This window comes from Oryx dammah, unplaced genomic scaffold, assembly GCF_014754425.2.
Source record: "Oryx dammah isolate SB20612 unplaced genomic scaffold, SCBI_Odam_1.1 HiC_scaffold_1, whole genome shotgun sequence".
Classification (NCBI taxonomy): domain Eukaryota; kingdom Metazoa; phylum Chordata; class Mammalia; order Artiodactyla; family Bovidae; genus Oryx; species Oryx dammah.
The window spans coordinates 22,783,898-22,811,894 of NW_024070185.1; the positions used below are offsets into that span (position 1 = coordinate 22,783,898).

A 27,997-nucleotide genomic window follows, 5' to 3' on the forward strand; every position below is an offset into this window, starting at 1 on the left:
ATTACACAACTGAACATATTTGTCTTGGAATAAGACATAGGATAGATTGGGGAGTAATGATGTCCAAGAAGTAGGAGGTTTAGTCTTCTGAATGGAGTAGCAAAGACAGAAGCCATTTAAAGGATGAATAGTTTAAAGTTCTAGCAGAGAAGTAGAAGCAATGCTTTGGATCAGCTGGAAAAGAGTGGTCATTGAAGCTGAGAGTGTCTACAGGCAAAGATTACAATAAATGACTATGATTAATGCCCAAGTAAGATAACTAGGCAAATATGGCAGAAAAGTTTCACAATGCTATAGAAAGAGATCTCAACACAATTTCAACTAGATTTTTGATGCCTGTGAAATAAGAGACTGGACCACATAATCTCTAAGGTTCTACGTGGATCTAGCAGCCTGTGAAATTTCCAACCAGTGCTATGGGACTGGGTGTGGAAAGTGAGAGAGGCTGTGGTCCTTGAAAATTCCAAGTGGTTGAAATAAACAGGAAATTCAGGATAGAAAGTTATCAGAGTATAACTGGTTCCTTACAGAGCTTTTTGCCGGTAATGGAAGAAAAAGGGGCAATAGGGCACTTTTCCAGAATCTCTGCCCTCAGTGACTATCACAGGAAGTACCAGCATTCAAAAATGAGACTGCCAGGGAATGGGAGGGGAAAAAAAGCAGGAACAAGAAGATGAATAGATGGATGGATAAACATCCAAACTCAGGATATTCAACCACTGGATTTAATTTCTCTTAAGATCACTGTGAAATGGTATACTTTGTTACTTTTTATGTATGGTTTTAAAAAATCTTGAGCCAATATGTTACTGCCATGACAGTCAGTCATCTGCATGGAGATAAAGCCATATGTGGAAGTGTCGGTGCTATGGCATACGTGGGTGGCAAAGGGAAAAGATGGTCCCGGTTAGACCTTAGAGGAAATAGAGTGGGGATGGCGGTTAGACCTTAGAGAAATAGAGTGGGGGTGGGGGGAGGAGGGGAGGGTACCTAACTAGAGAGAGAGGAAGGAGGGAGGCGCAAGCAAAGTCCAACATGGCACCGGGAGGAGGGGTGAAACTGGTAAATGCCTTGGACTTGTGGAAGAGAAGGAGGAGCTGTAGATGGGGGCTGTGTTTGATGATAAAAGATCACTCCCTCTTGGCAGTCCTTCTGCCTTCTCTCCCCTCTCTCCAGGCCATCCAGGACTTTCTTCCTCTCTCGCTGCTTGGCCTGGGCACTGATGACACCGATGACTGATTAGCCACCAGTGTTTGCCTGTAAATCAGTGTTCCCTTTAGACCAAACGCTCCCCAAGAGCAAGAACTGAGTGCATCCAGGAGAGATTAACGGCAAGGGAGTCTGATAACTGAGGAATCAGGCCTTTTGCCTGAAAAGTTGTGAGGGAAGGCGCGCTCACAAGCATCCTCGCCGAATCGTGACTTTCACAGCTGAGCGTCCTGAGAAGCGCCCAGCTGGGGCTCACGCATCCCGGAAGGCTTTGGGACCGCTTGACCGCACGCTTCTGGAGATCAGGGGTCAGGCGTGGGATCTATTCACTTCCTCCAGGCTGCAACTGGGAGTCTCAACCCGAAGACTGGGAAGCTGGGTAAGGAGCCCGGTGAACCTTAACTTGGGACTAGGGTGTGTTGGGGTCCCCGCCAAGCCAGCCCAGCCTCGCGCACCAGCCGAACCCCGCTGGCAGTCGTAGTGCTGCTGGCTCCCGCCGCCTCAGGAACTTTACGAACTTGGTTTTCTTCTGGTGCCCATTGCACGACCTGGGTGGTTTTTTTTTTTTTTTTTGTAAATTGCTGAGTGCGGAGAGGCCCCGCCCTTCCGCGCCTGGCAGCCCAGCCGCCCAGCCACTCCTCCCGCGCTCCCCGGTGGGTGTTCCTTTCCAGACGACGCTGGAAGACTTGGTGGCGGCGGCCCATGGGACCCGTGGCGCTGCCCGCCTGGCTGCAGCCCAGGTAGGGCGCTCGGCCCGGAGGGTGGGGAGGGGGTCGGGAGGAGGGGCCGCCAGGGGGAGGGGTGCGGGTGGGGGGGTGTGGGTGGTGCCCACATAGTCCCGCGGGGCGAGCACCCGCCAGCGCCGGAGCGGCCTTACGCCTCACGTTCCCCTGGGGGCTCTGGACAGATATTAGCTAATACAATTTTCTCGACAACCCTAGGAATAACTGTTATTTTCCCCATGTTACAGCAGAGAAAGGACAGGCTGCGTGGCCGCCCTTCCTTTTGTACGCTCTCTGCGGTCTTTCTTCTCTTCCCGTTCCTCCAACCTGGAGCCCTTCCCTTTCCTTTTCTCTACCTGCTGCAGAAGCACCAAGCACAAGTGTAGATTTCAGGGCCCCCGGTTCCAGAAAAACTGATTCAGTGTTATGAGGGTAGAGCCTGGGATGTCTATGTTTATCCCACAAGCCAAGTGACTGCTCTAGGTTTCAGGGAGGCATTCCTTTCCCCTACTTTTTTAGTAGTGCCGTAGTCATCTGTAGGGGTACCCGAGTGCGCTCATCAAGCTACATTTTATCTGCTTCTCAATTTATTTCCTTTATTTCTCAAAGATTTCATATCTCCAGCTAGGAAAAAAATCTTGTCTACCCCGATCTGGCTACTTCTACCACTTTTTAGAACCAGAGACAACACTTCAAACAGTGCTTCCTCTGACCCCCTCAAACGTGTATCTGTTCATCTTTTCTTAGTCATATCCCCATCAACCAATTTTCAAACTCAGCTTCACTTCCCTTTTCTGGCCCTTAAACTGCTTTCTATGTGTGCCTGGTGAAGGAAACTATCTACTCTTGCAAACTATAATAGGCAGTGGTAAGATACTGACCCCAATCACAAAAATGCATTCAGAAATCAGTTCAGTTCAGCTCAGTCGCTTGGTCGTGTTCAACTCTTTACGACCCCATGGACTACAGCATGCCAGGCCTCCCTGTCCATCCCCAACTCCCAGAGTTTACTCAAACTCATGTGCATTGAGTTGGTGATGCCATCCAACCATCTGATCCTCTGTCGACCATTTCTCCTCCTGCCTTCAGTCTTTCCCAGCATCAGGGTCTTTTCAAATGAGTTAGTTCTTTGCATCAGGTGGCCAAAGTATTGAAGTTTCATCTTCAGTATATTCAGGAACTGATTTCCTTTAGGATGGACTGGTTGGATCTTCTTGATGACCAAGGTGCTCTCAAGAGTCTTCTCCAACACCACAATTCAAAAGCATCAGTTCTGCACTCAGCTTTCTTTATAGTCCAACCCTCACATCCATACATGACTGCTGGAAAAACCATAGCCTTTGACTACACAGACCTTTGTTAGCAAAGTAATGTCTCTGCTTTTTAATATGCTGTCTAGCATATTAAAAGTTGGTTATAACTTTTCTTCCAAGGAACAAGCATCTTTTAATTTCCTGGCTGTAGTCACCATCTGCAGTGATTTTGGAGCCCCCCAAAGTAAAGTCTCTCACTGTTTCTATGGTTTCCCCATCTGTTCGCTATGAAGTGATGGGACCGGGTGCCATGATCTGAGTTTTCTGAGTGTTGAGTTTTAAGCCAACATTTTCACTCTCCTCTTTCACTTTTATCAAGAGGCTCTTTAGTTCTTTGCTTTTTGCCACAAGGGTGGTGTCATCTGCATATCTGAAGTTATTGATGTCTCTCCTGGGAATCTTGATTCCACCTTGTGCTTCATCGAGTTCAGTGTTTCTCATGATGTACTCTGTATATAAGTTAAATAAGCAGGGTGACATATACAGCCTTGACGTAATCCTTTCCCTATTTGGAACCAGTCTGTTGTTCCATGTCCAGTTCTAATTGTTGCTTCTTGACCTCCATAGAGATTTCTCAGGAGGCAGCTCAGTTAGTCTGCTATACCTAGCTCTTGAAGAATTTTCCACAGTTTATTGTGATCCACACAGTCAAAGGCTTTAGCATAGTCAATAAAGCAGAAATAGATGCTTTTCTGGAACTCTTGCTTTTTTGATGATCCCACGAGCAATTTGATCTCTGGTTCCTCTGCCTTTTCTAAGTCCAGCTTGAACAACTGGAAGTTCACAGTTCACATACTGTTGAACCCTGGCTTGGAGAATTTTGAGCATTACTTTACTAGCATGTGAGATGAGTGCAATTGTGTGGTAGTTGAGCATTCTTTGGCATTGCCTTTCCTTGGGATTGGAATGAAAACTGACCTTTTCCAGTCCTGTGGCCACTGCTGAGTTTTCCAAATTTGCTGGCATATTGAGTGCAGCCCTTTCACAGCATCATCTTTTAGGATTTGAAATAGCTCAACTGGAATTCCATCACCTCCACTAGCTTTGTTCATAGTGATGATTCCTAAGGCCCACTTACTTCGCATTCCAGAATGTCTGGCTCTCGGTGAGTGATCACACCATCATGATTATCTGGGTCGTGAAGATCTTTTTTGTATAGTTCTTCTGTGTATTCTTGCCACCTCTTCTTAATATCGTTTGCTTCTCTTAGGTCCATACCATTTCTGTCCTTTATTGTGTTTATCTTTACATGAAAAATTCCCTTGGTATCTCTAATTTTCTTGAAGAGATCTCTAACCTTTCCCATTCTGTTGTTTTCCTCTATTTCTTTGCATTGATCACTGAGAAAAGCTTTCTTATCTCTCCTTGCTATTCTTTGGAACTCTGCATTCAAATACGTATATCTTTCCTTTTCTCCTTTTCCTTTCACTTCTCTTCTTTTCATAGCTATTTGTAAGGCCTCCTCAGACAGCCATTTTGCTTTTTTGCATTTCTTTTTCTTGGTGATGGTCTTCATCCCTGCCTCCTGTACAATGTCATGAACCACCATCCATAGTTCTTCAGGCACTCTGTCTATCAGATCTAATCCCTTGAATCTATTTCTCACTTCCACTGTATAATCATTAGGGATTTGATTTAGGTCATACCTGAAAGGTCTAGTGGTTTTCCCTACTTTCTTCAATTTAAGTCTGAATTTGGTGATAAGGAATTCATAATCTGAGCCACAATCAGCTTCTGGTCTTGTTTTGGCTGACTGTGTAGAGCTTCTCCATCTTTGGCTGCAAAGAATGTAATCAAGCTGATTTTGGTATTGACCATCTGGTGATGTCCATGTGTAGTCTTCTCTTGTGTTTTTGGAAGAGTGTGTTTGCTATAACCAGTGAGTTCTCTTGGCAAAACTCTATTGGCCTTTGCCCTGCTTCATTCTGTACTCCAAGGCCAAATTTGCCTGTTACTCTAGGTGGTATTTCTTGACTTCATACTTTTACATTCCAGTCCCCTATAATGAAAAGGGCAAATTTTTGGGTGTTAGTTCTGCAGGGTCTTGTAGGTCTTCATAGAACCGTTCAACTTCAGCTTCTTCAGCATTACTGGTTGAGGCATAGACTTGGGTTACTGTGATATTGAATGGTTTGCCTTGGAAACCAACAGAGATTATTCTGTCTTTTTTGAGATTGCATCAAAGTACTGCATTTCAGACTCTCTTGTTGACTAGGATGGCTACTCCATTTCTTCTAAGCAGTTCTTGCCCACAGTAGTAGATATAATGGTCACCTGAGTTAAATTCACCCATTCCAGTCCATTTTAGTTTGCTGATTCCTAAAATGTCGATGTTCACTCTTGCCATCTCCTGTTTGACCACTTCCAATTTGCCTTGATTCATGGACCTAACATTCCAATGACTGAATTACCCCGCCTGGGAATACCACCATTGCTACTCCCTTCCTGTAACTATAAACTAGTTATCCTTCAAGTTATGCACTTAGCAGGAACACGTTGACCACATGGGCCTCTCTCCATCCATATTTTCTTTTCGAAAATACTCAAAGCTAATTTTGCAATGCTTGCTTTTATCCCTTGGGGAGCAGCAAAGTTAGAGGTTTATCACAGCTGAAAGTGAATGTTGAATTAGAACCATATCTGGCATTAAACAAACCCAGGATGGTCACTGTAACAGATAGTGTGTGCTTTTGAAATCTCATGGGGGTTAGAAGAGTATCCAAATTAAAAACTCGGATATGGATTAATTGTCTCTTGCTCGCTCAGATTGGCCAGTAAATTAATTAAAATACTTGTGTATAATGCTGAAAAGGTGATTATAAAGGAAGTGTTTAATGTGTTTAAAGGAAGTATTTTCTTGTATTTTTTGTAGGTATAGGAAGAATGCCTATCTTTTCATCTACTACTTAATCCAGTTCTGTGGCCACTCCTGGATATTTACAAATATGACAGTCAGATTCTTTTCATTTGGAAAAGGTAAAAGCCCACAACATTTTGAATTTTTAACTTTTAATCCTCATTTTCACCTACTCCTAGTTATAATTTAACTTCTGTGAACTTCACCTAATATCCTTCACTTCTCTGAAATTTAGTGACCATATTTTTCAGTAAGCATGCTTCATTCTTAATGCAAAAACCAAAACCTTTTTGGAGGAGGCGGTAAGTAAAATGAGGGAAAGGGAAGTGAGTTCTCTTTGAGTAGGCACTGGCCCTGAAAACATAGACATGGCATTGGGGTGTACCATTTCCCTCTTCCTTTTTTTGGTTCTGCACCAAACCTTAGCAGATCTGGTGTGTGTTGAAGAAATCTGTAAATTCCTGTGTAACTTTTTTTTTCCACATAGAAATTAGAAATTAACCAGTTCTTGTTTCTTATTCCCCAGGTTTAAGGTAACTGGAAACTACTAACAAATGAAAGACAAACTCTATATTCCCCAATCATCTATTTAATCCTTTTAAAAGGCAATGTGTCCATAGGAAAATGACACATTTTGTAGATGACTCATCACATATAGAGGAGTTAGTGTTAAAGGTTTAAGTTATAAGCTTTCTCCAGTTTCCTGAAAGTAAAGATTTTAAATACATTTAAATTTTCAAAAAAATGAATGATTAAATGACTGTCAAAATAAAATTCTTTTCATTTTCCATCCCAACATGGATAAGGGTCATCACAGTTTCCAACTGTTGCATGACTTGACAATTTGAGCAATTGCTGGTTGCAGCTAAAAACAAACATGTAGTATATATCTGGGATAAGTCATGCTCTGCTCATCAATTCAGCCTTCAATATCATGAGAAAATTAATCTATTTCTGTGATACCATAAACTATTTGATGTTGCTTTTTTTTTTACTGCAGATTTGCGGATAAATTCTTGCCTTTGTTAAGAACCTCCAAAGATATAACTTGAGGGTTGTATTTCAATTTTGAGTGTTGGGAGTCCTCAAGCAGAGGACAACACAGGTGTTTGGAAAACTTCCTTTTGTTTTTAGGAAAAAAGCATCACTTCTAGACCTTGGAAGTTAGCTGTGGCTTCGGAGGGCCTGTTATAGGTCATTCACAACATGAGTAACAAGACGTGAATTTATTCTTATGCTGCCTGGCCTTTCCAGTGGGGGGAAATGCCTTAGTCAGCAGTATACTTATTTCTTAATTGTGATCTTGCCATCCATAATTAGAGAAGTTGCATTTTATTAAAGAAACACAACCCATTTCTACAGAAGGCAGCTTGAAAAGAACTATGTGGGGGGTCACTACAATTTCCAAATCGTTGTATAAATTAAGTAGCTCAATAGCACTCAAGCACCTGGAGTAGACACCAGCTGCCTTCTTCCTTCAGGGAGCCGTGTGAATGCTTTTATGGCAAGTAGGACTGTATATGCCTCAGGAATCATCCATAAAGTGGGAATGATAACGTCTACCTCATAGAGCTGCTGAGAAGAGAAACCCTTTGATAAATTACTATCATGTGAATGGTCACTAGGGAGTGAAGACGATAAAGATTTCCCTAGACGTTTCTTAATATGGCAGGATTTCATTTAAAAACCAGCACATTTATTCTATTTAGAGAGACATTTGTTTCTGTCCATTTCTGCTCTCTCAAATGTAGTATTTGTTTGGAGCCCTCTGCAATGGGCCCAACTCACAAAAATCCAGAAAGCACTAATCACGTATGTGCAGGACATAAATGCTATATAAATGGAAGATGTTATTTGATATCATGGCATCATTAATGTCATTTTCATAAATCTTCTCTGAAATCGTATTTTCTCATCTCTCTCGTTTTCTTGTCCATAGACAAGGAGTGAGCACAGCAGTTTCTCTAATAAACTCGCTTTCAGCCTGTTTTCACTGATGTAGTCTAGAGTCTAACTGTTTACTTTTATGCTGGAATTCCTTTAGAATCATATAAATGGGGAATAAATGCTTTAGCTTTGGTCATAGAGCCTTCTTTTTCAAGTTTTAAATTCGTTTTGGAAGAGGAGCAATTAAACTGTATAATGATGTGAAGTGCTTTCTTTGGTTTCATAGTATTTGTAATTTAGAAATCTAGGAAATTTCTCACATGTACAAAGGAAAATGAAGTTAGGAATCTCAGTTGTATTTCAAACTGCTTCCTAGATTTGGGTTGTGATCTATTTTACTTACTATGTCTGTATTTTTAATTCACTGGACACAGATTCAATGGTTGACACTTTTTATGCAATTGGACTTGTGATGCAACTTTGCCAGTCTGTTTCCCTCTTGGAGTTGCTGCACATATATGTTGGCATTGAATCAAACCATCTTCTTCCTAGGTTTTTGCAGGTAGGTCTTAATCACATTATTTGTATGATAGAATCTGTTGCATATGTAACTTTGTTCTGTTTACAGCCTCTCGACTTTACGGCAGTGAAAAAGCCAACCTTTGCTAATGTGCAACCCAAGTCACTAACATGGAGAATTCCATGAAAAAGTGACCTCATCCTAAAACACTGCACAGTCAGAATTGCCAGCTGGAAGCAGAGAAATGATGCTTGCTGCTTTGTGCAGCACTATAGTGATCCTCTGCTGGGACGAGATTTCATATCCACTGCTCAGTCTCACTATGCCACGGCCTCGGGCAGTGTAGTGCAGAGGAAAGGCATAGGATGGGAGCCATTCAGACTTGGGGTTTGGTGCCTGGCTCCTCTACCTACACTGGGATACATTAACCACCATCATCCAGTTCTTTAGGGAAAAGGACGCCACATACATTACCTGGAAAAGAATAAATTTGCAAAAAACAAAAAAAGGTACCCTTCATCCAGGTCCAGAGATTAGTGTACTCCCCAGCCATTTCCTGTCCATTCTGCCCCTGTTACTGAATGCAGCTGCAAAGGAGTGGTCTTTTGTGTTTACTTGGTATAGCATCTACTTGTACAGGGGCTTCCCTTGTGGCTTAGCTGGTAAAGACTCCTCCTGCAATGCGGGAAACCTGGGTTTAATCCCTGGGTTGGGAAGATCCCCTGGAGAAGGGAAGGGGTTTCTCCAGTATATTCTGGCCTGGAGAATTCCATGGACTGTATAGTCCATGGGGTCGCAAATAGTTGGATACCACTGAGTGACTTTCACCACTTGTACAGACCTGGGAATGCTGTAGACTTGGCTTCAAATTGGAAAAGACTCTTGAGGGTCCCTTGGACTGCAAGGAGATCCAACCAGTCCATCCTAAAGGAGATCAGTCCTGGATGTTCATTGGAAGGACTGATGTTGAAGCTGAAACTCTAATACTTTGGCCACCTGATGAGAAGAGCTGACTCATTTGAAAAGACCCTGATGCTGGGGAAGATTGAGGGCAGGAGGAGAAGGGGATGACAGAGGATGAGATGGTTAGATGGCATCACCGTCTCAATGGACATGGGTTTGGGTAGACTCCGGGAGTTGGTGATGGACAGGGAGGCCTGGTGTGCTGCAGTTCATGGGGCCGCAAAGAGTCGGATATGACTGAGCGACTGAACTAAACTGAACTGGCTTCAAATTCCAGTTCTATCTCTTAGTTATATGAGTTTAAACAAGTAATGTAATTGTTCTGAGCTTCATTTTCTCATGTGATATGCAAATAGCATGTATATTCTGGAGTCACTGAGAAAGTGGGTGGGATAAATTCCTAGCACTTAGTTAAGGATACAATACCTGGTAGCTGTTGCTGTTATTTTAGGTATTATTTGTTCCTCTGCCATGTCTTAAGCCCTAGATGACTATGTTCCTTTTAAAGGCAGGTTGAAGGAAGATGGGAAATTCACTGGTAGAGATTTAGTATAGGTAATCATTGCTGAATTAAGGCAAGAAAAATTAAAAAGTGATATTTTCCATAAGGAGAGATAAGCGTGGCTATATGAACATACATTTAAAATTTACAGAAAAAAGTATTTTCATTAGTATAATTTTAACTATTTGTAAAATAAATTTTTAAAAGTGGATAACTAAATGTGACAGATTTGCATTGTAAAAATAATTAAAATATTAGAATCTGATTGTATTGCCAGCACCTAGCAAAGTGCTTAGAACATAAACACCTTAAATTTTGTTGAATGAAATAGCGGCATAGATCCTTATATTAAAATTTGCTGAAATATCATGAAAGTTTAAAAGATGGAAATCAGAGTATAAACCTGAGGAGCCTATCGAGAACTCTGCGTTACAAGTTGGTGGGAGATTTTAAATTTTGCTTCTTCATTAGAAGTGGAAAAATAGTATTAGGATAAAGTTACTTTAGTGTTGAAATATCAAATGTAAAGTAAAAATTGGGGCAATATCTAGAGTACAAACTAAGAATAGTTAGTTAGCTAGCTAAGCCCTAGATGGAATTGCCTTAAATGTATGTTCTTACAATATGAAAAGGGGTACACATCTGTCCCAGAAAAAGTGAAAGTGAAGTCGCTCAGTCGTGTCTGACTCTTTGTGACCCCATGGACTGTAGTCTACCAGGCTCCTCCCTCCATGGGATTCTCCAGGCAAGAGTACTAGAGTGGGTTGCCATTTCCTTCTTCGGGGGAATCTTCCCGACCCAGGGATTGAACCCGGGTCTCCTGCATTCCAGGCAGACACTTTAACCTCTGAGCCACCAGAGAAGAAGCATATTATTTAGGAACAAGATGTATTGATATGTATTATCTGTAAACAACTCAAGATGCATATAGTACTGCTTAACATTAAATGTACAGGCTTCCAGGTGGCTCAGTGGTAAAGAATCTGCCTGCCAAAGCAGGAGACATGGGTTCAATCCCTGGGTTAGGAAGATCCCCTGAAGAAGGAAATGGCAACCCACTCCAATATCCTTGCTGGGAAATCTGGTGGACAGAGGAGCCTGGTGGGCTACAGTCCATGGAGTCACAAAAGATTTGGACAGTTTAGCAACTAAATGCTAATTTTAGAAAACAGAATTAACCCAGGTTAAATGAAAGCTGTATTCTAGCATATGGAATTATTTTTCTTGGAGTATGATCAAATTCATCTGAATCTAAGTCATATTTTCTTTTGGCATACCTTTTTGGACTTTGTACTTTTTTAGGCTAAATTGGATAATACTAATTTTATGGTAAAACAGTTTCAAAGTTCAGAGCAGTGTTATTTTAGTTATTTCCAGAGTAGGAAATGCAAATGAGAAACTGGACAGGTAAATCTGTAAGAAAGAAAAGCATCTTAAATATGTCTCAAAGATCTGCACAGTATTTCTGCTTTCCAAAAGTATGTAGGCTTGTCCAATAACAGAAATTGTTATTAGAAATCTGATTTCTTGCAGTTCTAGAAATCCCAGGATATTTAAGCTTGATTTTAATCCCTATTAATTGCACCTCTATTGATTTATAGAAGTATGATCACTTGTAATTGGACTGTATCCTGGTTTGGTAATTAAAAAATAATGGCAAGTATATATTGGCACTTTTATTTGAATGTGAGGAGGCAAAGTCTCCTGTTGATGGGACTCAAATGGTTTTTAAGTCTTTATTGTTGGGAGGAATCAGAGAATCATCATAGTAGGGAAGATAGTTATTCTCATCCTGGGCCAGTTATTATTAAATTTTTGCTATGATGTTTGTCTTCCTCTTTATCTCTTTGAGATTTTATCTGTCCTCTGTTTCTTATATTCATTTACTATCTTTTCTATGGTTTTCAAAATAGACATGATGTTCGAAAAAGCTTCAAAAACCCATGTGGTCAGGTCCAAAGTTTCATTTTAACCCCCTTCCTTAGAATTCTGCAGACAACTAGAAGAATTCCCACATTATAAGATGACTCTGAGGCCCCTTCTTTAAAATAACCAAACAAAACGCTAAAGCTGTGTAATCGTTCTTGGTTTTCCTGTTTCCCCATCTTTAAATGAAGAAACAGTAGTTAAGAATGTAGCTAAGCTACTCACACAATACTCATAGCTAATTGCATACAGTATTTTGAAAAAATGCCCAATATCTAGCTACTTTGAAGTAGATTGAAGAGAATTCTGCTCATGTGTGTTATTATTTTGACATTACCTTTGTGACACTGGTAAGTCACAATGGAATTGTCTTTTTTGTAAACTGCTTTGCCAAAATATGAAGACGAGTAATTCCCAAAAGCAGTAGGAACAGTTAGTTAGTTGAGCAATTCGAATCACAGGTATAATATCGATTGATGGCGGTATGTGTATATATATATATACATATGTATATGTGTATATATTTTTGTATCTCACAAAAATATATTTGTTTTCTTCTGTACATTTTAAAATCTTTTATACTCATCTTTATTTGACAGGGAAAAGCCATTGTGATTTTCTAATATTACAGTTGCTAAAGGAGAAAGGGCTTCCCTGGTGGCTCAGAGAGTAAAGAATCTGCCTGCCATGCAGGAGACCTGGGTTTGATTCCTGGGTCAGGAAGATCCTCTGGAGAAGGAAATAGTAACCCACTCCAGTATTCTTGCCTGGAAAATCCCATGGACAGAGGAGCCTGGTGGGCTACAGTCCATGGGGTCGCGAAGAGTGAGACACAACTGAGCGACTAACACACTAGCACTAACTAAAGGAGAAAGGGGGTAAGACCTATTGACAATAACACTGTGATAGTTTAACAGAGATGTATATTTTATATATTTTTTAAAAATACAGTTTAGGGGAAAAGAGCAAAACTGCAACAAATAGTTGTTTACATACATCCATTTTTGTAAACACTTACATGGCAATAAAAATCATATCAGGAAAAAAATTTTTGATATTTTAAAATTGTAAAATGGGAAAGTAAAAAGGTGCAAAAGTAGCATATAACTATAGTTAAAAGTGATCATTGAAAACTAGGCATCTCTTCTGTCCAATCCCTTGCTCTCAAATGAGTGTGCCTATTTCATTAGCTTGATTTTTTTAAAACATTGAATTGGAAACTAGTATTTTAGTAGATTTAATCAAAACAACTTGGCTTTTATGGAGCGGAAATGCCATACACCTTGAAATATTGATTTTGAAGGACTCTGTTCTGACTTTGCTTGTGTAGAAGCCTGAGAAAGAGGTTTTTGTTGATATATAATAGCTTTAGGATGTTTCAACTCAAGGAGAGGGGAAAATAATCCACAAAATTAACCTTTGTGTATTGACATTAGGCTGATGTGCCTTTAGGAAACCCTCAGAGTTATCCACTTTACTCCTTTAGCTTTTGAGAGAGGCTTGAAATGCAAAGACTGTACATAACTGAATTAAAATGGCTAAATTCTGTCCCCTGACCTTTGCGTCACAATAAACACTGCTGCACATGTATTCATTTGACACAGTTTTAAAATCTATAAATCAAAGTCCTGGGAATTATTACCCCCACATTATTGTGATACGGAAATTCCACTTTGTGATACAGAAATTCCATTTGTGAGCTCAAATTGTAAGAACAATCCTTATTTTTGCCAATAGCACATCCTGTTTCTGATAAGGACAAACAGGAATCTGTTGTCAGAAATCACTCCAAAGATTTCACAGTTGCAGATTTTGTAAGAAAAATGTAAAGTCTGTCCCCAAGGAGAGTGTCTTAAAACAAACCCTTTTAGAAACACAGCAAAGTTTCACCCTAATCTCTTTTAATCCATGAAGCAGGTGCTTCTTTGCATTGGTAGATTAAATAATCTTTTTTTCCCCTATGAAATCATATAATTTTCCCTCCAGTTTTGAGTTGGGAACAGGATTATATTGTTGGAGATAAAAACTGTGCTGAGGATTGTGTCATGCTATGAGATTCTCAAAACTTTGCTTCCTGAAAATGAATTATATACACAGTTCACTCTGTAGGTAGGATTTTTTTTTTTCTTTTTTCTTTTTGGTACCTTTTGTATTTCATCAGTGAAGTTCTTGAGTGTGATAGTTATAAAGCTATTGTTGTTGTTCAGTTGCTAAGTCATGTCCGACTCCTTGTGACCCTATGAACTGCAACACACCAGGCTTCCCTGTCCTTCACTGTCTCCTGGAGTTTGCTCTAACTCATGTCCATCGAATCAGTGATGCCGTCCAACCTCCTCATTCTCTGTCTCCCCTTTTCCTTTTGCCTTCAATCTTTCCCAGCATCAGAGTGTTTTAGTCATAGTATAATTTTAAAGATGCTGAGATTAGCTTTTTTATTTATTGATAGTCTTGACTATCTACAAGAAAAATGTATTTTCTTATAAACTATATTTCTTTTTAAATTCTAATTATTTTTTTTTTAATTTTACTTTACAATTCTGTGTTGGTTTTGCCATACATTGACATGAATCCACCACGGGTGTACATGTGTTCCCAAACATGGACCCCCCTCCCACCCCCCTCCCCACAATATTTCTTATAAACTAATTACTACTTTAAATTATACTTATTTTTATCTCCAGTCTAATGACTTAACACAAAAGTTAAATGACTTACCCAAGTTCACATAAATTGTAAACGGTGGAGCAAAAATTTGGATTTGGGTTAGTTTTCCTGAACACTCAACTATTATGCTACACTTGTTTACAGTGTCTATCTCACAAACTAGGACATAAGTACCTATGTCCTTATAGGCTGGGACATAGCCTACTTCTTAGGCTGGGATTTGATCTTGTTCATCTTGCCATGTTCACTGGCATTCAGCATAATGCACTCAATAAATATATATTGTTTGATGAATAAATAAACATATACAAATAGTATTTAAATACTTTTGTCTTACAGAAAATAATTGGTGACTTTTCAAATTTAAGGGTATGTGTCTGAAGTTCTCAAGAAAAGTTCATAGGATTAAAGTAGTTTGGGTTATCCTTTTAGTAATGTAAAATCTTTGAAGCCACTACTTAAAGACTAATTAAACAACTACTTGATTTTTAAGACTGTAGAAATTCTTTTTATAGTTGAAGTATGATTTTTACCCCTTCAATAGTTTCTAACTAATTTGCTAGCTGCCATTAAAAAATAACACTTTAATTTTATCAAATTAAGTTCTTTAACAAAGAACACTTTAATTTTAGTCATTGCTTAATCTGAAGTTCAGAATTCCCAAACAGAACATAATACTGCAAAATAGTTTTATAGTTTTTGAGTTAATTTTTATATATTTTGAGTTGGCCACATTACCACCATGTTTAATGTGGCCCAAGTTAGTGTTTTCACTGTGCTTTTATTCTGCCTGTTTGAGTTGCACAAAACATTACAAGACTCTTTATTAGTAATTATCATGTTCTCATAGGATTTGTCTAAAATGACAAAGTGCTAAGTTGTCCCAAGGATAAAGCTCTAAATAACTAGTCAACTATTATATGTAAAGAAAGTAATAAATTTTAAAAATCTATTCTTGAAAATTGTTTTGGTGTTGATTCAGAAAATCAAGGAGATAGTTTTAAGTTTTAAATTTTCAGGAGAGGCTTTTTTTTTTTTTTTTTTTCAGAATAGACTATGACCTAGACTTTATATTTGCTTCCTTGGTGGCTCAGATGGTAAAGTGTCTGCCTATAATTGTAGGAGACCTGGGTTCAGTTCCTGGGTTGGGAAGATCCCCTGGAGAAGGAAATGGCAACCTACTCCAGTACTTTTGCCTGGAAAATTCCATGGATTGAGGAGCCTAGTAGGCTACAGTCCGTGGTATCGCAAAGAGCTGGACACGACTGAGCAACTTCACTGGTTCACTGATAGACATTATATAAGGGTATAGCCCATTAAAAAGCAAAGGTGAAAATGTCTTAGTGCCTCAGAACAAGGAATTTAGAATGACATGGTCTAGATTTTGATTCCACATCTATAGGCAAGTCATTTTCACTTTGTAAAATGACTACAAAGAAAGCTTTCTTTGTAAAAGGCAGAAAATAGCAGTAGCACTTCCTGGGGTTGTTATGGAGATTAAATGAGATGGCATGTGTTTAGATACTGGCACAAAGTAATCAATAAATATTGGGTTTTTTAAATCAATTTAGGAATATTGTCAACTACATTTTCCCATTGTCTTGCCATTGAATGGTCAAGATAGAGTTAAATAACCATCAGATAATTTGTTAATTAGATGGACATCATAGAGGGGGTGACGGGTCTGCACATACCTGTATGTATGTGGTGGTGTTTTGGGGGGCATGCTTATTGCCTCTTCTATGCAGTTGGGATTCCATCACCAATGTACCACAGTCCCTTAAGTGATTATTTTCAACAGTGTTTCTTTGGGCAGCTCCAGCCCCTCTTAGGAGATTCTTTTCCCTCCCTACTCATCAATTGAGGGGCAGCCTGGCATCAGAGATTGCTTACAACTCTGGAAGCCAGGAGACTCGGGATATATGTTTCCAGGTCTGCCTCTAGGTTGGGCAAATCACTTGATTTCCTTATTTGTAAAAAGGTGGGGTTGGGCATGTATCTAGCAGAGCTCCTAGAGATCTGTCTTATCCAAAATAGCTAATGTTCTTTATTTCAGTAGTCAGCCATGTAATTAGAACTGTGTTTGTGTGCACGCATTCATGTGTTTATCTCCTGAGATTTTGATCAAAAATTAGATAATTTTCCCAATTAGCAGACACTGATGAAATGTAAGATTAGGCAGTGCCTAAGTACTTGTTTGCTGCTAAGATCTTGTTATCTGAAGGTTGCTGTGTGTCACAGCAGCAAGTTCGGATCATTCAGTAATTAATCATTTCAGTTAAGTCTACTTCATTACATAAATACGGTTAAGTCAAGAAACTAGAGCATTGAAAGAAAGACTAACAAAAGAAAAACTGCCACGTAGGTAGCTTTCATTGATTGACTAAGGTTTGAATTGTGTCTAATTTCCTTAGCTAAGTAAGGGCCCTCTTGACTCACCAATGTGGTTATAAACACGCTGATATAGCTTCTACATGTGAATTTCTGATCCTCTGGCCTGATATTGGCAAATTTTGGATTTCTCTGCACTAGGTGGTTTTCCAGGACTAACAGGCTGTGATTCGAAGTCACAGATTATCCAAGTCTTTTCTCCCTGATCCGCTTTAAAAGTAAAGACAGCTACTGAAAGACACAAGTCAGCCCTCGTCTTTATCACTAATATGCTCTTCTCAATCTCAGGGATGCTTTCCTGTGACCACTGGGAGGAAAGTAAAATATTCTATTAAAAACCAATAAAAATGCAGAATATACGAAGTATATTAATACAGCATAAGAATACATATATTTAGATTGGAAAGAGGAATGTGTATTTCGAGGTCAGTAATTGGAGCTAAGCCATTAGTGTGTGCATTCTCAGTGATTTACAAATGCCTACTGACTTGGAAAAAACATGAATTTGTTGAATTCTTTTCACTTCCCACTAGCTTATGAAGCTTAGGGTTGTACTGTGTCCCTTCCCTTTCTCCCTTCTCCCACCTCTCAACTCTCAACACCCCTGCACCACCCCTCCCCCCAAAAAAACTATGGTGGCTTCTTGGTTGGATGAAATGGCAATTTCTTGGCCTGACATTCAAAACTCTTCACAAGCAGCATGTTTTCAATTTTATCTCCCATGGTTCTGTTTGTGCCCTTCCTTTCTGGCCCTCAGGGATGTTTTGGCCCCCCAGCCCAGCTGTCTTTTCACAGCTCTGCCTCTTTGCTCTGGCTGCTCCCCAGGATGCCCACTCTCCTATCCAGTCTACCTGACAAACCCTGTCCATTCCTCAAGATCCAGCTGAAATGTTGCCTGTCTCCATATGTCTCTCTGCATCCTTTTCCCACACAGTTTATCTCCCCCACCTCTCCTCCCATACCTGGCCCTTTAAATGACAGCATTACTCACACTGTGCTATAGTGAATGCCCCACATTCTCCTACCGTTGCTACCCTGTGTAGCAAGGACGATGCTTTTCATTGTATATGTTGTCTTAGCATCTGATATATAGTGGACACCCAATGAAAGCTTGTCGAAGTGAGTAAAACCATGTGTTCATGTGACACAAGAAGGGACATGCTGTGATTCAGATGAAATATCTGTTCTCTTTTTATCCATTATGTTCAATTTGGAGAATACAGAAGAAAAGAAACCAGAAAGGAGGAAATGAAATTCACCCATAACCTTACTCCCCTAGAGATCATATTAATTGTATAGTATACATATTTAGAGTTAAAGCATATTTTTTAAGAGGAACTTTGGTTTTTAAAATTAGAAAATTACCTACATGCTAAACAGATGATCCTAATTCTTGACTTTGCTATTTCTTTTGTTAGCTCACAGAAAGAGTAATTGTCCTCTTTATGGTGATCACCAGTCAAGAAGAAGTCCAAGAGAAATACGTGGTGTGTGTTTTATTCATCTTTTGGAATCTGTTGGATATGGTTAGGTAAGGAGGCAAAATAACCTCTTAAAGCCAGATTACTTTCTACAGTGAAACCAGTATTAGTTGCTTGTGTTTGATTGCTCAGAGATAAATATATAACCTCTTTTCATATTATTTTATCTTGATATGGAAATGTATTTTTTGTGTTCTCCATAATGGGCATATCAAAGATAATGAAAACCTACCATGGTATTACAAGAGCAAATCAGTGCATTTAGGCATAATACCAATTGGGAATAAACCTCACAGCTGTTTGCTAATGAAAGGCATTCTCTGCAATTGCTCTGGTACATGTTACTTTCATAAATCCAGACTTTTCTATCATAGACACAATTTACAAAGTTGGTTTCTTTGAATTCAAGAGTATTTTAAATATAGGGCTTTATTTCTTTGGGGTGAAAAACAGACCTTCACAAACATATGTGTATACAACTCCAGCAGGTTCAAATAACTGAAGTTCGTTCATGAACTCACTGGGAATCCTTCGACCTCAGGTTTAGAATCCTTGCCCGAGTTGGTGTTGTGTTGACCTCTAAATTCTAAAGCTTTGCAATGAGATGAGCCTAGTAGTATCGCTACCAGCAATGGTGTAAAATAGCCTCTTTGCACAGTGGCTCACTTTGGAGAGGTCCCTAACTGCTACTTCTTGAGAACTGTCCCTCTTGCTTGAAAGACCTGGATGTGAATGGGTAACAAAAGGCGCAGCATTTTAGCAGAGGTTATATAAATTCTTTATTGTCAAAATCTTGGCTGAGTTAAGATATTCTAAGTAGAATGAATTAAAATGAAATATTTTGTTGAATTAAAGTGACTATAATTCTTTGTTATATATAACTTAGTTATTTCTCACTTTTAACTGAAAGATTTGTGGACTTAGGGCAAACTTTAGGGACTTTTATAGCCTGTGACTTTCTGTTTATGAGACATGGAGCCTCATCTGGGACTGTGTCTTGCTTTCTTGTTTTTTTTTTTTTAATGTACATCATTTTTAAAGTCTTTATTGAATTTGTTACAATATTGCTTCTGTTTTATGTTTTTGTCCTTTGGCCACAAGGCATGTGGGATCTTAGCTCTCTGACCAGTGAGCAAACCCTCACTCCTTGCGTTGGAAGGCGAAGTCTTAACCACTGGACTGCCAGGGAAGTCCCAGGGAACTGTGGCTTTCTGACGTTTTATTCTCTGGTATACCCACTTCTTTCAGTGTCAGTCCAGTCTCAGATAAGTTCAGTAGGCCCATTAGAGAACAAAGTAGTTTTGGCATTGAGAGTGGTATTGTGATGTGATGGAAAGACTTTGGGACATAGAAGTAGAAGATCTCAAGACGAACCTCACCTCTACTACGTGACTGCTTGGACAAATCACATAATCTTAAAAATAACAGCAGTGATAACAGCAGTGGGATAATTCATGGACCTTAATATTTACCCTTTTAAAGTATAAAATTTGTTGATTTTAGTTTGTTCAAAGATATGTGTAACCATCACCACTATCTAATTTGAGACCATTTTCATTGCCCCCCAGAGGAGCCCCAAATCCACCAGCAGTCATGCCCCCTTCCCTCTCCCTCCCAGCCTCTGGCAACCTCTAATATACTGTCTGTATGGATTTGCCTGTTCTGGACATTTCATATAAATGGAGTCACATAACATGTGCTTTTTGTGATTGGTGTCTTTCACTTAGCATAATGTTTTCAAGGTATAGCCATCTTGTAACAGGTATCAATATTTTATTTCTTTTTATGGCTGGATAATATTCTATTATATCAACATACCAATTTTTATTTATTCATTTGTCAGCTGATTTTGGGCTGTTGCTACTTTTTGGTCAGGAGGAATACTGCTATGAACATCCATATAGAAGCTTTTGTGTGCACATATGTTTTCATTTCTCTTAACCTAGGAGTGAAATTCCTAACTGCTTAACCATTTTGAAACTCTTTTTTCCTGTGTAAAATGGGGTTAGAATTAACTCCCAAATATACCTTAGAATGATGTTTTGAAAAGCAGTTTCCTCAACCTGATGAAAGTATCTGTAAAAACTCTACAGCTAACACGATGGTTAATGGTGAAAGGCTAATCTTTCTTCCAAAGATCAGGAACAAGACAACAATGTTTACTCTTGTCTCTGCTATTCAACATTACACTGGAAGTTCTAGGCATGGCAGTTAGGCAAGAAAATGATATAAAAGTCATCTACATTAGAAAGGAAGGAGTAAAATTATCTCTATTAGCAGATGACATAATTTTATATAAAAAAATCATAAGGAATTCACTAAAAGCACTAGAATAAGCTAGTTCAGCAAAGCTGTAGAATACAAAATTGATATACTTTTGACCCTTGAACAGGGTGAGGGTTGGAGTGCTGCCTTTCTCCAGAGTTGAAAATCCACATATAACTTTTCATGTATAGAGTTCCTCTCTGTCTGCAGTTCTGTGTCTGCATTCAACTAACCAGAGAGTGTAGCACTGCAGTATATATTATTGAAAAAAATCTTCATATAAGTGGACCCACATAGTTCAAATCTGTGTTTTTCAAAGGTCAGTTTTACAAAAATTAAATGTATTCTACCCATTTTCAAGGGCCTATCCTAAAATAAAGAAAACAATTCCATGTACAATAGCATCTAAAAAGTACTTGTACGTAAATTTAATAAAAGATGTGCATAACTAGTGCACTAGAAACATCGTTCAGAGAAATGAAAGGAGATCTAAATAAATGGAAAGATGTCCCATGTTTATGAGTTGAAGACAATGTTTTTAAGATGGAACAGTTCTCAAGTTGATCTTCTGCATTCCAGCTTCAATGCAGAAGTTGAGAAGTTGATCCTAAAACACATATGGAAACCTCAAGAAACCAGAGTAGCCAAGAGAATCTCAAAAAAGAAGAACATAGTTAGAAGATTCACACTTCTGAATTTCAAAACTTACTACAGAGTAACAAAAGTTGCACACATCAAGGGTGTGATACAGACATAAGGATATAGCATGAAATAGAATTGATAGTTCTGAGATAAACTTTCAAATTTATGGTCAGTTGATTGTTGACAAGATGCCAAGATCATTCAGTGGAGAAAAATAGTCTTTTGGAATAATCTTTCAGTCAAATAATGCTGGGCCAACTGGATATCCACATGCAAAAGAAGGAATTTGGTTTGTTACTCCACACCATATATAAAAATTAACTCAAAATGGATTAAAAACCCAAACAGAAGAGCTAGAACTATAAAACTCTTAGAAGAAGACATAAGGGTAAATGTTTTTGATTTTGGATTTGACAATGGATTTTTAGGTTTAAAACCCAAACCACACGCAACAGCAAAAAAGAGATACACTGGACTTCTACAGAAATGATTTCTAAACATATGAAAAGATTCTTACCTACTCTTGTAATAAGAGAAAAAAAAAGTCAATGTAGTGAAATGCCATTTTTTCCTTGTATTGGTAAAGAACAAAAATTTGATAACATGCCATATTTGGTGAGTGCTTGCACTACTGATGTAAATTATATATAGTGTATACACAGAGATAGGCATACACAAAGAATTTTGGAAAGAGTATATAAGAAATTGGCATTGGACATTGCCTCTGAGAAATGGAATGAGGGTCCTGGAATGAATGAAAGATTTACTTTACTGCATTCATGTTTTCAAAGTTTTGGATTTTGTTTCGCCATATGTATGCCCTGCCTTCTCCAATAGTTCTAAGTGTGGTCCCTGGGCCAGTGGCAGCATCACCTGGAGCTTGTTTGTAATACAAATTCTCAGGTCCCTTGAATTAGATGCTCTGGAGATGCCTAGCAATTTGTGCTTTAGCAAGCCCTCTGAGTGATTCTGATATATGCTTAAGCTTGAGAAATAAAAGGATATTGACTACTTCATCTGTTATATCACAAAGGCAGGTTTAAAATCACCTCCTGTACTCAAAACACGCTCCTAAGGCCCATTATTTAGTTGTTTACACAGAATGGCCCATTTTTTAAAAAAAGTTTTAAAATTATTTCCATAGATATTTATAGGTCTGTCTGTCTTAAGAAACTTAGCTGCTGTATAAAATGGGGTTGGCTTCCAAGTGAAATTGAAGTCACTATTTGAGGAAACTTGTAACTGTAATTTGCTAAGGGACAAGAGTTACATTTTTCTCTCTTTACCTCTATAATTATCTATGATCCACCCCATGAGACAAGCCAGACTGACATGGTTCCTCTCCCTCCGTTTTTTTACCTCTTTTCCTGCTTATATTACAGAAAATAAAGTAAGGAATTTGCATGCTCTCCAGTTTTATCTGTGTATTCAGTTACAAAGCAAAGTGTTTTCTTCTGTTATTTCCCAGACACCAGCAGCAAATGTTTATGAGCAAACTTGTCTCCTTTCAGGTACACTTACAGCATGTTGTCAGTCATTGGAATATCCTATGCTGTCTTGACATGGTTCAGTCAAACACTGTGGATGCCAATTTATCCTTTGTGTGTTCTTGCTGAAGGTAGGAAAAGAGTGACTTTCTGTATTGTTTACTGACAAAGCAATAATGGTTCACGATACTTTCTGATGATTAAATTACTATTTTTGCCACTGTTCAGCTGACTCAGTGTTATCTCTCCTGGCATACTTCCCTTGATGCAAAGAAGCAAAGCATTAAAAAGCAAAGTTAGAGGAGGAAGCAGTTCTGCACAGTAGACAAAATATGGGATGAGGAATGAGGACATCTGAGTGTAGGCCCTTACCTTCATTAACTCGCTGAGTTTTGGGTAAATCATTTAACCTCTCTAAGTCTGTTTCCTCATCCAAAGGGGGTTTAACGTTTAGTGACTCAGTGATTATTTTTAATGCATAGAAATTCAGTTCCCCCTAGCAGGACTAGCCTTCCCACTTACCAGCTATTGTGCAGCCTACTTTGTTAGAGACAGTGAACTCCACATATAGATCAATCATCGGTTTCTCAGGGAAACATTTCTCAACTTCCTCTTCTACACCAGGTCCCCCTATGAATCTCTTTAGTAAAACCTTAGCAGTAATTAGACACTTGCGTGATTCTTTGATTACTATAGATTTCCCTGTCTAGTCTCTAAGCTTCACGGGAATACGGGGTTGTCTTTGTTTCTCCCTTCCTTTCTCTTATGAACCCAAGGTACATGATCAACAAACAAAGAATTATTAAATACAGTGTGAAGTAAGCTGATTACTAAACCTAAATGTAAAACTTAAGCTTAAAATCAAGTGATTAAACACATCTATTTGCAAAGAGCTTGAGGATATTTGTGGAATATAAGCTTCCTTCTGTAATAGATTTAGCAGACAGGAAGGAAACTCTGAAACAGACATGATAAAAGTTTTTGAAAACCAAAGGCATAAAGAAATGAAGAGAGCACATGTTAAGGTAACTAAGGGAAAACATTCAGAAATATTTAACAAAAAATGATGGTGACATTGATAATAATTGTAAAGTATATATGATATACCCACATGTTTTCTTTCCACCAATGACCAGAGAAAAAGAGCTTATATTCTAGTAAATCATATTAAGTATAATCTTAAAATATGTTTTGTTTTCAAAAGGAAGAATTATTGAGTTTTGAAATTAGACTATGCCAAAAGAATCTAGAAAATCTTAAAAACTATAAAAAATGGCTTGCACATTTATTTGAGAACAAAATCCCTCACTCATTGAAACATTTATTATTAAGTACAGTCATTTGTTAGATAATATGAAAAACACTGTAAAGAATATATAAAGGAATAAAGTAGAAATATGACTAATATTTTCCTAAGAATAAGGGATTGAATAAATATGTAGTAGACTTTTCTTTTTATTCTGTAATTGTAGGCCTTCTTGTTTCTTAGGAAAGCTATGTTTGTATATGGTTGCTGTAAAATGCATATTCTTTTATTAAAATTAGATTCATAAACTTATTCTTGCAATTCAAAAAAGCATATGCAGAAAAATTTTGAAAACATATATAACAAAATGTCAATAATGATTAATTCTGGGTGGTGGAATGTAGGTGACTGCAAGTTTGTACGTTTCTATATAGTTCCTTTTTGTTTTTGGTGTCAAATGCAGACTCTATACTGATGCCACTGTCTGGCTATACAATCTGTAGGTAACTGACTTTTCCTCCATCTTTTAAGAAAAGAAATTAGAAATAATAATTTTAGACTCACAATAAGTTTGCAAAAATAGTGCATTGTTCCCATGTACCTTCACACAGCTTACCTCAATGATGACATCTTACATAACTATAGTACATTGCCATTTTATCCCATGAAATGTTATTAAAGGTCTATATATGGGATCTAATTCCATAGAATATTCAACTCTTTATTTGACAAGAGCCTCCTCCTTCAAAGTAATTGGAGGCCAGCATTTCTCACACTATTCCTCAGAATTTTTATTAAGTACTACTTGGGATGGGGAGGAAGAAGGAGCTATTCCAAGACCAGTTAAACTGAGGAAATGGGTGAAACCAGTTTCTTATTGCAGAACTTGACAGAATCTCCATTCTACCAAGGTGTGTTGTGAAACTCTAAGAGGAAAATATATGAAGCATTTTCCATGTTCCCTCATCTATCACCACTACTTGTGGCTAGGAGGACAGGTATTCTGAGATACCATTTTTGGTACAAACTACTATGTATAAAATAAATAAGCTAAAAGGATATGTTATACAGACAGGGAATATGGCTGATGTTTTATAATAACTATAAATGGAGTATAGCCATTTATACTCCACTATACAAAATCGTGAATCACTCTGTTGCACACCTGAAACTTATACATCAACTATACCTCAATAAACAGAGAAACACAGTAAACTCTTTCTGTGTAGGCACAATAAAATAAAGCAGGATAAAAATTCAGCAGACCACACTGCTGTAATGGCCTTGCCAATCTGATCTTCAGTGCATTTCCATACGAAATTATATTTTGGCAAAAGGATTCAACAGTTTTCACAGGGTTGTCATTATTAAATTCAGCATATCCTTCAATTGTGCTAACACATACACATATCCATGTAGCAAGTTAAGAAGGGAAACCTTCATGATTCGTTTTTTCTTTAAACAGCATTTACCATCTATCAGTCGCTGCCTTATTTCGAATCATTTGGCACTTACTCCACAAAGATGCCCTTTGACTTATCCATCTATTTCCCATATGTGCTGAAAATATATCTCATGATGCTCTTTGTAGGTAAGTGGCTTTTCTGTTTTGATTTTGCATTCTTCCTGTGCTTTTCGGTTTGTGCTGCCATCTACCTTAGTATCGACAGAAAGGTCTGTAAACACGTGGGAGATGAAAGAGGAAACCTGGAATGATGAACTGGACCTTAGTACCTATTAGTAAAGCACTTAGAAGTTATTTCTAATGGTTTTTGTAGGACATTATGAGATCAAATATATCACAGTATGAACAAAAAGAGTTTTACTGGCAGAAAATGTAACTGCCTTGTGTATGAAATTTTCACCAACAGACACAAGCATCTATAAAGAAAATCAGGATGTCAAACTAAGTAAACTTGGCTATCTTTGGATTTCCCATTTGTATCTGTTTCTGTTTCCTGTTTGTTTGGCCGTATGTGCTAGCATTTCCTAGCAGGCAAGTGGGAGTAGGTGCTAACGACTCAAGAAAAATACATGGAGCAAAGAGTTAAGCTGAGAAAACCTGATCAATTAATTAATCTGTCCAGGAAATTGAGAAACAGACTTCTGTTGTTAAATTTTAGTTTCATCAGCTCTAACCCTCATACATCCTTAAGATAAGTATTACCTCTAGAAGATAACACCTATCAGGTATGTAAGAACAACACATAAAAGAGAAGACAAATGTGAAACTTTGGGGGGAATGGAGAGAGCTAAAGAAAGGGGAAAAGTTCCTTCTTTGTAATATGCAGAACAGTAAGATGGAGGAATTTACTTCCCCTTCTGCAGAAAATCTGGTTACTTTTTAAGTATTCTTCTTTGAGTCTCCTTTGCAAGTGTCTTCTTCCTGGACTCTAGGCAGTACGCTGTATTTCAAAACCATGGTTCTTTTCAAAGAAATGGTTCTGCTGCTGCTTCAGTCGTGTCCAACTCTGTGCAACCCCATAGACGGCAGCCCACCAGGCCCCGCCATCCTTGGGATTCTCCAGACAAGAACACTGGAGTGGGTTGCCATTTCCTTCTCCAGTGCATGGAAAGGAAAAGTGAAAGTGAAGTCGCTCAGTCGGGTCCGACTCTTAGCAACCCCATGGACTGCAGCCCACCAGGCTCCTCCGTCCATGGGATTTTCCAGGCAAGAGTACTGGAGTGGGGTGCCATTGCCTTCTCCAAAGAGATGGTTAATCTAATTTTGCCATTTTCTTCTCTACCTTAGGTATGTATTTCACCTACAATCATCTTTACTCAGAAAGAAAAGACATCCTCAGAGTGTTTCCCAATAAGAAGAAAATGTGAAGCATAGCACTGGGATGTGACATGAGAAAGAAGAGGCTTGTGGAGTCAGCTGCAGGAAACACAACACGGGAAGTATTCTGGTGAACAGATATCTAGTATTTGACAAAAATCCATAACATGGAATAATTGCACTCCTCCCCAGAACTCTTGACCTACACGGCAGTCTGTTTTTCTCACATTTTTTTTAGTTCATATACTCTTCACAACCTGTTTCACCAAAGCTGTGAATTTCACACAAGTTAAGTTTGTATCGTGTGAAGCCTGACTATTTTCCTGTAAAGTTAATGAGAAATAGGATTTTAACTGGAGTAGATTCAGTTAAACTAAGAAACCAAAGTTGTTAATTTAAATGACATCTATTTACATCTGTTTCTTTTCACTTCTGAGTTCCCATGCAGCAGCTAATCTGTGGGAGGGGAGTGGTGTATAATATGCTCTGTACTTTTCTAGCATAGCCTATTTTATAGACTGATATCACTGTGCCCATAGTTAACCCCCACGTTAAACATTAGACAAATTTTGAAAATAAAACATTTTTCCAAACACTGGAAGAGTATTTGTTAATATTACTCAAGTTGATTGGACTTTACTGTCTTAAAAGAGGACCCTGAGGAAAACAGACACATGCAACCCATTGTTCACAGCCACACGGTTTACAGTAGCCGAGACAAAGAGGCAACCCAAGTGCCCATCAACAGATGACTTGGTTCACAAATCATGCTCCATATTCCTTTTTTGGAACATTTAATCAGGTCATATACATACCTTACATGGAGATAAAAGGTACACAAATACAATAAATCAATTTAAAGAAAACTGAGAACTAGTAATGCTTCAGATTATTTATTACTGAATTATTATTGCTAATTACTATAAGCCATATATGTCATCACTTACAGTTTTAAAAAATGTTCCTTTCTTTGAAGATCTAAAATATATGTGAATAATTTACTAATAGAATTTTTGTACCTTCAGTATATCGTTCATTTTTCTTGAGAGAATTATAAAATCTTGTTATCCAATAACTATGTAAAGATAGTACTAAATATTGTGTTAACGATAAGAACCAAGTAATGGGAATGTCATTATA

The 27,997-nt window shown here is 38.3% G+C and overlaps 1 protein-coding gene across 1 annotated transcript; it reads left to right on the forward strand.

The window, feature by feature from the left end:
* Window positions 1-1,770: 1,770 nt before the first annotated feature.
* On the forward strand, window positions 1,771-27,953 carry HACD4 (3-hydroxyacyl-CoA dehydratase 4). The gene is made up of 7 exons (XM_040238375.1): window positions 1,771-1,949; window positions 6,117-6,220; window positions 8,423-8,550; window positions 18,373-18,485; window positions 22,854-22,960; window positions 25,541-25,666; window positions 26,828-27,953. The coding sequence occupies exons 1-7, from the start codon at window positions 1,912-1,914 to the stop codon at window positions 26,905-26,907; spliced, it is 696 nt and encodes a 231-aa protein (XP_040094309.1). The 5' UTR covers window positions 1,771-1,911; the 3' UTR covers window positions 26,908-27,953.
* The last annotated feature ends 44 nt before the right edge of the window (window positions 27,954-27,997 follow it).